At 34.8% G+C, this 13,307-nt stretch overlaps 1 protein-coding gene across 5 annotated transcripts in view; it reads left to right on the forward strand.

Annotated features, from left to right (window-relative positions):
• LOC107688474 (microtubule-associated serine/threonine-protein kinase 3-like) overlaps positions 1-13,307 on the forward strand; it is a 35,801-nt gene that overhangs the window by 4,899 nt on the left and 17,595 nt on the right. For 2 of the 5 annotated variants that reach the window (XM_016486149.1, XM_016486150.1), the window contains exons 3-9: positions 2,518-2,594; positions 2,850-2,919; positions 4,259-4,334; positions 5,585-5,739; positions 7,995-8,070; positions 8,255-8,464; positions 9,772-9,873. In XM_016486149.1, coding sequence (XP_016341635.1) covers positions 2,518-2,594; positions 2,850-2,919; positions 4,259-4,334; positions 5,585-5,739; positions 7,995-8,070; positions 8,255-8,464; positions 9,772-9,873 — 766 coding nt within the window. Of the gene's footprint in view, positions 1-244; positions 902-2,517; positions 2,595-2,849; positions 2,920-4,258; positions 4,335-5,584; positions 5,740-6,745; positions 6,858-7,994; positions 8,071-8,254; positions 8,465-9,771; positions 9,874-13,307 lie in introns of those variants that run through there. The other 3 variants (XM_016486148.1, XM_016486147.1, XM_016486151.1) reach the window with 3 other exon arrangements.

Here is a 13,307-nt window from a genome sequence, read left to right on the forward strand (position 1 = left end):
TTAAACCGCATAAACACATTTCATTACACCAAATACACAAAATAATGTTCTTTTTAGCAACATCATATGACCCATTTAAGTGTGCTGAATGTCTGCAATCATTCAGTCAGTGACGACTGCACAAAACGTGCAAACTAATGAAAACATTATAAACTGTTACAAAATGATGAACAAATGTAGTTTAGGCATAGGTTTGTGCAACGCTGTAAAATATTTACCTTTTTTTAAATATTCCATTAAACCTGCTGAGATACAAGGAGCGTGAACTGAAATTCTCAGATCCGCTTGGTTCCACGCGCATGTCCGGGAAATTCATGAATATTCATGTTTGCTCCGCCCACTGAAACCGAAAATCTCGGAAACCGAAAATCTCGTAACACCGGCACTGTGACGTTCAAACCCCACCAATGACCCCTTCTTTCAGTCAGACTCTATGACAACTTCCTCCACTCCGCGCACCCGCTTTTCTTTTATTGTTGCACTAAACTTGAAATCGTTACAGTTGTGTTGCTATACCTTTAAACTTGGGAGCAGCATCCGTTTAGCGGTGACAGGGCTTGAGTATAACCAGACGATGGCATTTTCCAAACCAATGTGTCACTTGTGAGAAAATAACGCGACGATGATGGCATCGCGCTGCTGTACTTAAGGCGCTTTCTGTCTAACGTTACTGCATGCAATGGAGTCTGTGTCGACATGGAGTTCGCCTGGCAATTACATTAGACTTCACTGCTTTTACTCGTCGCAATGCTGCGGTGTTGTTTCATCGATGAGGATTTGTTAACCGCGGGGACAACGAAGACGAGCACACCGACATCATGTCTGATCGGAATTACTGGACGGTGTGTCCGAGTTATAAAAGTCAGTTCGTTTCAGGAGGTTTAGTCAAACGACCCAAGAGGTAACGACGAGTTTAAGCATGCTACTGTATGTATTCGTTGTGACTGATTATTAATCGTCAAGGTTGGTCCGCCAAACTTGCTCTAACTTGGAAAAATCCCACAGGCGCAACCGCGAGAAATGTGCTTGATAAACTAGATCGGTCTTTCAAAATCCCACATAACTACTATGATGGTTGAAAATATCTGCTTTAACGTTCTCGATCTCGTTGTGGACAGCATACACACAGTTTTTCCACCCTGCCCGTTCTTGTTTCCGATAGTAAACGTGGCCCATGTACGGCTGAGCGTCTGCTGCTCATTGTCCTGTTGGCGGTGGATGGTCATATTCTGTCGTCTAGTCTTTACATAATGTTTATATACAGTTTAACCGTATGTATGTAGGGTCTGTGATGACTGTGTCATTGTTATCTTTCTTTTTGAAGTCTTTGTCAACAAAGTGTAGTTAGTGTACTCAAATGTAGGCTAATTTGTAGTCAAAAGTTCTAATGGCCTTGAGGTGAAATTAGTTTTTTTTTTTTGTTTATTTTTAATACTTATTTTTAATATAAACCGAACTAAATGTACTAAATGATTTTAAAGAAAAAGTATAATAAAAAGCATGTAAATGTTGAACGATGCAAATATTTGCAAATTTAAAAAGTTTTACATATTAAGAAATAAACAGTGCTTTAATATGTGTATGTATCTAATTAAATTGATGAATGCTCACATGAGATGAAGAAAAAGCTGTTTTATTCTGCATAGAGAGGGTCGTCCCTTCATGGGTGCTGCCATGTTGATGTCACATGACCAGACTTGTTACGTGTTTGAGTGGGTAACTACTTATAGCAATAGCATGTTTACTACCTAAAACCATTAATGGCGACCTGCAACTGCACAATAAACATTGTGAGTGCGTTGTCAAATTGCCTCCATTCAACAAACTGCCATTGAAAACCATATAACAAATAAAATGAAACAAAACCTTAAAGGGATAGTTCACCAAAAAAATGAAAATTCTGTCACTCAACCTCATGTCGTTCCAAACCTCTAAGACCTTTGTTCAATTTCAGAACACAAATTAAGATATTTTGTGATATTTTAGTAAAAGGTAGTAAAGACATCATTAAAATTGTCCATTGTGACATCAGTCCATGTGACACCTTGAACGTAGTAGTTGCCGTTGGTGTCTATGCAGGGTCAGAAAGCTCTCAAAATTCATCAAAAATATCTTAATTTGTGTTCTGAAGATGAAGGAATGCATCCAGGCTAAAAGGTGTCAATATAAAGCCCAAAACCATTGGTGCTTCTATGTGACTATTGGGATGAATAAGAGCCAGCTAAACGAAACCTTACCGAGTTTACCTTTGAATTCAAAGTCTTTAATGCCAATTGTCACAATCATTTCTACAATATAATAAATGTACACAGGCCTGTTCAAAGAAGCAGAAGACATTCAATGTTGATTCAGTGACACCAGGTCTAACGAAATGTTTTTGTAAACTCAAATTGTTAGGTTGTGTTCCAGTACTAGAGACATTAACGGACCATCCCTATAGATGGGTTTCATAATGATGCGTGTTGTGAAAACTGAGTATTTTTGCCTTTAACAAAAACAAGCGTTTTCTTCCCCCAGTAACCGGAACAAGAGGAAGAGTTTGGCTCCCTCACCTACTCTATCAAGACCGCTCTCACCCCTTCCTTTGCCAACTGGTAGCTATAATTACTTATTTTAGCTTCTCTCTCAATTATGATAATGATGTTTGATTTACACTGTGCTTGATGATAAATACAGGGTAGCATAACATGCTTGCACATCCAGCCAACTGTTTGAATATGCCAATGCCAGTAACACTGTCAACAAAGCCTGGCAAATGACTGCCAGGCAATACAGAACCACTTTGGCATCCATTAACTCTGTAAAAGAACCATAATGTGCATGTTGATCATAGAAGGTGTTTCCTACAGGCAGCAGTCCGCTGGACAGTCCCAGAAATGTCTCCAGCAGTCCTTCAGTCAATTTTCCATTCATACGTAGGTAAGAGCTGAGCAGAATGAGACTGTGTACTACAAACATTTCCAAATGTATTCGCATTAGTCCTTTGTGTTATATCTTATATCTGCCCTTTCATAATGCCAGTATAAAAGCAAGGAATGAGTGGAAAGGTTTCTAACTGGCCAATAAGATTCTGCGTTCGCTGCAGCTGCCCTCAAGGCTGTACCGTGGATGGGAAGCTTGGCATTTGTCACAGCAATTATAGTGAAGTTAGCGTGTAGCCTCATTACTTTACGCTGCCATGATTATGTACTGAGGCTCCATCCGCTTTTATTAATGCTTGTTTGAAATGATGGGACCCTACCAGCCTCCTTGTACAGCTCAATGAAAATTGAATGAGTTGTTTTTGGTTGTGTCTTTAATGTGCCCTAAAAGCATGCATCTATGTGTGGATAAATAATATGACTGGGTAGAGGTCATGTAAGTTCTTGAAAGAACTTCAAGTGTTCAAGTTTTGATATTTTATTACAATTTTCTATTAGTCTAGCTGTTAGTGTATTTTTTATTAAAATAGCTAAAATAACAGTTTTTTAATTAAATAGCATTTTAAATGTTGCAGACAAGCTTGTAAACCATGTAAATCTGTCTGGTATATAGACTATCGTGAAATTACAAACCCCATTAAAAATGTAGGGGTCAGTAAGATTTTCTTTGTAAGAAATTAATACTTTTATTTAGCAAGAATGTATTAATTTGATGATGGTAAAGACATAATATAATAAAAGATTTTCATTTAAAATAAAGGCTGTTCTTATGAACTTTGTTTTCATCAAAGAATCCTCAAAAATGTATCACAGTTTCCACAAAAATATCAAGCAGCATATTTGATAACTTTGATGATAAGACAAGAAATGTTTCTTGAGCAGCAAATCAGCATATTAGACCGATTTCTGAAGAATCATGTGACACTGAAGACTGGATTAATTGCTGCTGAAGTTTCAGCTTTGCCATTACAGGAAAAAAATTACACTTTAAAATATGTTAGAATAGATAGCAGTTATTTTAAATTGTAGTAACATTTCACTATATTGCTATCTTTACTGTTTTTTGATGAAATGAATGCAACCTGGGTGAGCATGAGAGACTTCTTTCAAAAATATATATATTAAAAAAAAAAAATCTTGTGACCCCCAAACGTTTTATGTATATGAAGAATTTTAGTGTATATGGTAGTGTATATGAATTTAATGTGGCTGATTGAAGTTTTTTGTTGTTGTTGTTGTTCAATTATTAAAACAACCAACACTTTTAATAATTTGTATAACTATCTCAATGGAGATTCATTACCTACATGTTTTCTTGTATCTCTGTCCTATTTTAGACCAGACACACGAAGGTGGTCTGTGGCGTCTGTCTCCTCTGGATATGGAACCAATCCACCCAGTTCTGCTGTTTCAGTGAGTGGGCCCCTCTCAACTCTTCTGAAAAGACCCTCTTTGTTTTCCTTTTCTTGAGCCATCATTCCAGTTCATCTGCAGTGTTTTTCTTTATGTAATCAAACAATGCACAGAGCAGATGTGTTTAAACCATCTTATATTAAATGTGTTATCTGTAGATTGTTTGATTTTGCTTTTGGAGTGCACTTTAACTGCAGTACTAGTGCAGCTAGTTGAAAAAGAGAGTAACAAGTGCACAGCATGCTAGATTTCTTTATTAATATTGATGCACTTTACAGTGTTCATGTAGTCAGAGTCTACTCTACAGTAACATTGAAATATGAATTGTGGAAAAATGGTGATTTCCATTCCTGAAAAAGTGTCATGGAAATTAATAACATTTTTAAAAAATCATGGAAAATGATGGGGAATTTTGTTAATTAATATACCTTTTTTCATCATAGGTTCTGTTCTAAAATATAATTGGCTAGATATTGCTTTCTATAAAATTACGATAAAATCATAATATTAATCGGTAAACTTTATACTCTTTTAAATATGTTTAGTAATTTTAATTATGTAATTTGAACTGATTATTCGCTGTCCTTGCCATGAAAATGCCTTGAAATTCATAGAATTCCATTGTTCAGTGTCATTTGTTATTTAACCTGTAGTTATTTAACTACAGGGTTGACCATTGTGGGTAATTCTCAGTGGTGGAAATGTATTAATTTCATTGATTTATTTGAAAGGAAATCATACAAAAAATAGCCCCTTTCTCTGTTTTGGAATGATATATCGCCATTCATGGCTCATGCGATGAGGTCAGCCTTGTTTAACAATGTCCTATTGAGCTAGTGTGAGTGAAGACTTTATTCAGAGGGAAGCTGTGAAGCTTCTCTGGTTTCCTCCTTCCAGCACTGGTGCTGTCATGTGCTCTTCTACTTATTCTCTTTTCCCGAGATTATCAGTTTTAAATGACCATCTATACCACAGACAGCTACAGACCAGAATGGAAAGCATCCCGTCCTGTAGTTGTATTGCATAATTGCACACACTAATAATCAGCTTTAGACTGTCAGATGCTCAGCACTTGTGTTTCATGCAATCTGAGCATACTATGCAGAGTTTTGTATATTCATTGCTAAACAACTGTTGTTATATTTTTACACATCCATAATGTTAGGGTGACGCAACAGGCACACGTAAATGTGATTTGTTGTCTGAATCTGGCTGTGTTTCTGTCTCTCTCACTCTTTCTTCTGCATTAGTCTTCCTCCTCCTCACAGGAGCTCCTGCACCAGCTGCCCTCCCAGCCCACACAAGATGACCTCCATCGCCTCTTCAAGCATTTCAGGAGCTCAGAGAGTGTGGCAGATGAGGATGGACAGCCCTCGCCTTTCCGTCCTCGCTCACGGAGCCTTAGGTCTCTATTTGTTGTAGAAAAAAAACAAGATTTAGAGAAAATCAGCTGAATGTGAAATGCTGCATTTTCATAGAGATCTTGCAATTCAGTTAGCTTGTGAAGAGCTAAACTGGTGTAGAAATGTGAAATCTTATTTCTAACTTTTGAATTTCATGATACCAAGTGAATAAGGATGAAAGATTAGTTTGGCTTGTACGTGCCAGGGTATTACTCACTTACTTGTTCTTATACAGTCAGGGGAAAAAGTTTGCTAACACCGTATTTTAATTAGCTAATGCTTAACAATCCGCTCTGCTTGACACATTTGGCATGGCTAATCCATACAGATTTAATGTTTCAAACAATGATTAATTTCTCTGGCAAACTGGTCATTCAAAAATATGACCCAATAAAATTATACTACTTTAGTAAGTTTACTTTACCAGATATTTATCTTTCGTTTACTCACCTTTATGCCTTTCAAAACCTGTATCACTTTATTTATAAATTTATAGGGGAAATTTTGGGAGACTTTGGAAGATTTTTTTTCATGTAATTACAATGAATGGGGTTTGAAGCTTTAGAGAGGAGGCAAAAGTGTTATAAATTTTGGTCATTTTCCTCATCTCTGGAGACTTCAAATATACTGCACAACATTGTTATTTTAGTATATTTTTATTTACTATTATTGTATTTATTAATATTTAGAATAATTTATTTATTTAGCTTTCATTATATATTTTTTATTAGTGCTTTTGAATATTATATTTAAATATAAAGACAGCATTTATAATTTTAGGTTTATGTTTATCTATATCTAATATTTATATTTTATTTCAGATTTATTTAAATCACTGAAACCATTTTTTAAATAGTTTTTTAAATATGTATATATCAAAAAATATAACAACACTGGTGCACAAGTCATACTGAGAACCAAGTGTAATTGCACTGAAAACTCTCTCACTCTTTCTTCTGCATTAGTCTTCCTCCTCCTCACAGGAGCTCCTGCACCAGCTGCCCTCCCAGCCCACACAAGATGACCTCCATCGCCTCTTCAAGCATTTCAGGAGCTCAGAGAGTGTGGCAGATGAGGATGGACAGCCCTCGCCTTTCCGTCCTCGCTCACGGAGCCTTAGGTCTCTATTTGTTGTAGAAAAAAAACAAGATTTAGAGAAAATCAGCTGAATGTGAAATGCTGCATTTTCATAGAGATCTTGCAATTCAGTTAGCTTGTGAAGAGCTAAACTGGTGTAGAAATGTGAAATCTTATTTCTAACTTTTGAATTTCATGATACCAAGTGAATAAGGATGAAAGATTAGTTTGGCTTGTACGTGCCAGGGTATTACTCACTTACTTGTTCTTATACAGTCAGGGGAAAAAGTTTGCTAACACCGTATTTTAATTAGCTAATGCTTAACAATCCGCTCTGCTTGACACATTTGGCATGGCTAATCCATACAGATTTAATGTTTCAAACAATGATTAATTTCTCTGGCAAACTGGTCATTCAAAAATATGACCCAATAAAATTATACTACTTTAGTAAGTTTACTTTACCAGATATTTATCTTTCGTTTACTCACCTTTATGCCTTTCAAAACCTGTATCACTTTATTTATAAATTTATAGGGGAAATTTTGGGAGACTTTGGAAGATTTTTTTTCATGTAATTACAATGAATGGGGTTTGAAGCTTTAGAGAGGAGGCAAAAGTGTTATAAATTTTGGTCATTTTCCTCATCTCTGGAGACTTCAAATATACTGCACAACATTGTTATTTTAGTATATTTTTATTTACTATTATTGTATTTATTAATATTTAGAATAATTTATTTATTTAGCTTTCATTATATATTTTTTATTAGTGCTTTTGAATATTATATTTAAATATAAAGACAGCATTTATAATTTTAGGTTTATGTTTATCTATATCTAATATTTATATTTTATTTCAGATTTATTTAAATCACTGAAACCATTTTTTAAATAGTTTTTTAAATATGTATATATCAAAAAATATAACAACACTGGTGCACAAGTCATACTGAGAACCAAGTGTAATTGCACTGAAAAAAGCAACCAAGACTTTCACAGTTCTTTTATGTTTCACAGAAGTCAGTCAGTCATGAACAGGGTATGTAATGAAATGAGGGTGAGTAAAGGATGAAAGAATTGTATTGTGAGGTAAACTATTCCTTTAATGTTATTTGTGTAAAATTATAAAAGTAGATGTGATCAATTTAATGTAACTGAAGTATTGTTTTATTTTGTAGCCCTGGGCGGACATGTGGCTCTTTTGATAACGAGATTGTGATGATGAATCACGTCTACAAAGAACGGTTTCCAAAGGTAATTGAGCTCTGACATTTAAATGTTGTTTTTCATCATGGACGTGGATGCCACGTCATGTCATCACATGTTGTTTACTTTGTTTAAATTGTAGCTGTGGGAAAATTGGTGGCCTGGTTGGTCCAAACAAAACAAACGGCAATTGTCACCTACGCAGTCTCACAGCGTTTTATCTCTCTGGCAGGCTACGGCTCAGATGGAGGGGCGTTTGCTGGCAGTGATCGCAGACTACTCCCCAGACAGCGCTCCTCCTCTTGCTGATGGAGTGCTGGGCTTCATTCAACACCAGCTGGTCGAGCTCGTCCGAGACTGTCTGGAGAAGTCCAGAAAGGGGCTCATCACAACCAGCTACTTTGTGGAACTTCAGGAAAAATTAGAAAATTTCCTACATGAGGTGGAAACATATTCCATACCTGTAATGAAGTAAAAAATGACATTTTGTTGACATTTGCATCTGTTAAAAAAAGTTGGTTTTCATATATCTAGATCGCAATGTCACAAAAGACCAGAATTTTGTTACTCAATACTAGTATTTCACTGGAAAAAATAATTTTCTTGAATAATTTACGCTAAGTACTAATGAAAATAATTTATATTAAAACAATACTCTACACCACCGTTCAAATCTTTGCTGATGGTTATATTTATTTATTTTAAGAAATTAATATTTTATGCAGCAAGGACACATTATATTAAAGACATTTATAATGTTACAAATCTATTTAAAATAAATGCAGTTTTTTTTTTACTTTCTATTTATCCCAGTTTTTACAAAAATTATAAAGCAGCACAACTGTTTTCAACATTTGAAAATAATAATAAATGTTTCTTGAGCACCAAATGCAATCATACTGACCAAAGACGTTTGAACAGTAGTGTATGTGTCAATTAAATAAAGTTGGCTAAACAAGAAATTATTCAAGAACGTGTCAACAAAAAATGGTTACAATCATCAGAACAAATATTGTCATGTGAAGTTTTCTGGAAAGAGGCTGAAGAGAGAGTATTGCAGTATTGCACACTAGTCATCTGCAGTGTTTGTGTGCCCAGGCAGTCATGTCGACACTGGAGGGAAGGATGGTTAATTAGGGCAAGTGAGAGACTGTTTTTTCTCCCTGAGGAGCTTTTGCTTCATGTTCCTGAAGTCATGAATAGCAAATGAAGGGAAGAGGCTGATTAAATTAAGCAAGAGGAAACAGGACGTGGTGCAACAAATTCCATTTACCTTTCCAAGTTGCTTGCTTATGGCAGGTTTTGGTGTTTTTTTTAATTTTATTTTTTATATAATTTTAAATGAATGACGTTGTCAGCATAAACTGTTAGATGGAAAAGAGCTGCAAAATTCTTCATAGTTTTATTTTGTGTTCCACACAAAAAATGCTGTAATTTTGAAGCTTTGAAGTGACATGAGGGTGAATTGAAAATGACAAATATGTCATTTTTGGGTGAACTATTCCTTTAAATGACTTGTTTGTCTTAAATGTCATTGGGAGCTTGAGGGGGTTTTATGGTCTTGTTCCATGATTACTTCTCTCTGTCCTTTCACATTAAATTGGGTCACTTATTTCTGTAACTTTTACCATTTGAGATCTGACTCATGGTAATGTCTACCAAACTTTATGCAAAAATGTAGGCTGTTTTGTTTTGTGCTCATAAAGTTTATTTGCATTGGCCCTGAGTGTGTTTTTTTTTTACCCACAGGCATATGAGCGCTCCGAGAGTGAGGAAGTGACTGTAATTGCCAAACTCGTGAAGAAGATTCTAATCATTATTTCCAGACCAGCAAGACTACTGGAGTGCCTGGTAAAAAGATGATTAACACTGTGATTCTGTACTAAGAAGAATTTATATTTATCAGATGGAAACCTTATTTTCTGGTTTGGGCCTAAGAGACCCCAATACCATTTTTAATTTATGGTTCTGAAAAGTACATATATAAAAAATGCTGTAAAATGAGGATGCTGTCAAAATAATGTCATAAATAGATTTTCTTTATCAATTAACTTCTATTAACTACATTAAATCAACATTTGATGTGACTGTCCTTTGCGTTTAAAGCAGCTTTTGCCTTAAGTGCACTTGCACATAGCTTTTCAGGTAGCTTTGCAGTAAGGTTTCTTGAAGCATCTTAGAGACGTTGCCACAGTTCTTCTGGATTTAGTCTGCCTCAGTTTGTTCTGTTTCTTCATGTCATTCCAGACAGACTGGATGATGATCAGACCAGATCTCTGCGTGGCGCACTGGCTGCTGTCAGACTCCTTGTGCAAACAAAAATCTCACTGGATTATTATAATTAATGTTTAGTTTCAGTTTGTTCTGTTTCTTCATGTATTCCAGACAGACTGGACGATGATGAGATCAGATCTCTGTGTGGAGCACTGGCTGTAGTCAGACTCCTTGTGCAAACAAAAATCTCACTGGATTATTACAATTAATGGCAAAATTGCGATGACACACTACAGCAAAAAAAAAAATATTTTAGCAGGTGAAAATACTAGTGTTCTAATAATTTTGGCCACCAGTGTGTGTATATTAGGGATGGGCATTCCAAGCAAAAATAATATTCGAAAATCGCTAGGTTTTATTCGATTATTATTCGAAAATCACACCCCTCCCCGGCTTGCACGCACAAACACCCATAAACAGAGAGAGATGGAGAGAGACGGGATTCACGCTTTCAATCTGTATATAAACTGTTTAATTCAGAAGATAGGCTACCTTAACTCAAGCCATATAATGATTGTAACGTGCTGAAACATTAATATAATAAACATAATCGAATGACGGCACTTATTAACATAACAATCCGTCGATTTGCATAAATCAACTGCTCATAAGGCTAGGACATTTCCATTTCAAAAAAGTTAATCCCTAAAGGGAATAGATACGAGATGGGAGGAAAAATATACTTCAATATCTTCTGTCGCAATTATATCGTTGGGTAATTATTAGGGTTGGGTATCGTTTGAATTTTATCGATTCCGATTCTGATTCTGCTTATCGATTCCGATTCTTATCGATTCCTAGTTTCGATTCCAATAAGATAAAAAATCCAATATAAAAAAATTAAGTCAAACATTTAGATGTCAAACATTTATTCTGTCTTTTTCAGCAGCCTACTGCAAGAGGAATTTTGCCTATGCTTTAAAAAAAAATACCACAGCAAAAACAACTAGATACTAGATTATGTCAAATATTAAAGTTTTAAAGACAGGTAAACAGTCAGTAATAAGATAGGAACAAACAAATCAATTATCAATATCATAAATAAATACAACTGAACAAAATTTAAGGTACAGAAACTAATTAAAAGTTTAAAAACACTGCATAGTTTTCTTTTCATAAATAAAATATAGATTAATCAATTAAAGTTATTAAATATAAACGATTTTCTTGATTAACATTAATGACAGGCAGCGCGTTTATTAGGCTGCTGTCTCTTTAACACCGAACACACCGAACGCACAAAATACTGTACATGTGTGTTTTCTTTCTCATCTGTTTACGTTCACAAACGACTGTGTTTATGATCATATACTGACGTAGTTTTCTGCATACTGGTCGATAAATATGAAAGAAGTCTGTTCCGGACTGGAACAACCTTTTCTGCAGTGAAAATGCACGGAACGGTTCGAGAACAGACACAGGCTAGGAACCCGCACCGAGTCCGCTGTTCTTTGTGCTTGCGTTTCAGACGTGCATGCTGCACACAAACAGGGCACAAGTTCTTTCCGTTCCTGCACTTAAATCATTTTAAATCACATTAAAATGCGAATTCAGGAATCGTCAAGCAGAATCTAAATGCATGCATCTTATCGAATACCTGCTGGAAATACCTCCTGGAAATTTGGAACCGGTTCTAAAATGTAACTGTTTTTCGATACCCAACCCTAAAAATCAGTGATAGTTGCTGATAAAGATACTTGAGATGTCAAGTAGAAAGTCAAACTCAAAATCACTGATAATTCATGATTGTAATGATTGTGGCATCAGGATTCAAACTCAAAATCAGTGATAGTTGTTTATAAAGATACTTGAGACATCAGAAATCAAATGCAAAATCAGTGATAATTGTAATTGAAACATCAGAAGTCAAACTCAAAATCACTGATAATTCATGATTGTAATGATTGTGGCATCAGGATTCAAAATCAAAATCAGTGATAGTTGCTTATAAGGATACTTGAGGCATCAGAAATCATATGCAAAATAAGTGATAATTGTAATAATCGAAACATCAGAAGTCAAACTCAAAATCACTGATAAGTCATGATTGTAATGGTTTGCACATCAGAATTCAAACTCAAAATCAGTGATAGTTGATGATTGTGTTCTTTGAGACATCAGAAGTCAGAAACAGAATCACCAGTAGTTGATTGCAATCCTCAGTTGATTTTGCACTGGAATTCTGACATCTCAGTTATTACAAATGAGTCATCTGAATCAAAAAAGCTGAATCAGAAGCTGATGATTGTTTTTATGAGAATTAACCATAAAAATAAATTATAGTTGATATTGAATTAATTGAGATGTCAGAACTGAAATGCAAAATCATAGTGATAGTTGACTGTAATTGAAATGAGAAAAACTAAAATCTATGATAAATGTTGATTAAAAGTGAAAGTGAAAGTGACGTGACATGTGGCCAAGTATGGTGACTAGGGATATGCCGGTATCAAATTTTCATGTTGCGATTAATTGCTAATGCTTTTATCACGGTATACGGTATTATCACGGTATTGAAATTTAGTTTTAAAAAGTGCTGTCATAATACAGTATAACAGGTTTAATAACTTTTTTCTTATAACAAAAATAACTGAACATTTAAATGCAATAAATCAATACAGAAAAATGTATAAAGTTAAAAGTTTTACACAGATTAAAGTGCAAAAGAACTATAAAGACCAATAGGTATCACTTTACAATAAGACCTCATTAGTTAACCTTAGTTAATGCATTAACATTCACAATGAGCAATAGCTACATTTGCTACAGAAGTTATTAATCTTTGTTTAAAAAATACAAGTCTTAGTTCATGTTAGCTCATTAAATAACACAGTTGCAACTTTCGATTTTAACAACCTGTTATTAAATATTGGAATACCTAAGATTAATGAATGTTCAGAAGAATTTTTCATTGGCAGTTTATGTTAACTAATGAATGAACTAATGTTAACTAATGAAGCCCTAACGTAAAGTGTGACCGAACAATAAAGAATCAAAACAATTTCAAACAA

The sequence above is a fragment of the Sinocyclocheilus anshuiensis genome, unplaced genomic scaffold, assembly GCF_001515605.1.
Source record: "Sinocyclocheilus anshuiensis isolate Anshui unplaced genomic scaffold, SAMN03320099.WGS_v1.1 scaffold329, whole genome shotgun sequence".
Classification (NCBI taxonomy): domain Eukaryota; kingdom Metazoa; phylum Chordata; class Actinopteri; order Cypriniformes; family Cyprinidae; genus Sinocyclocheilus; species Sinocyclocheilus anshuiensis.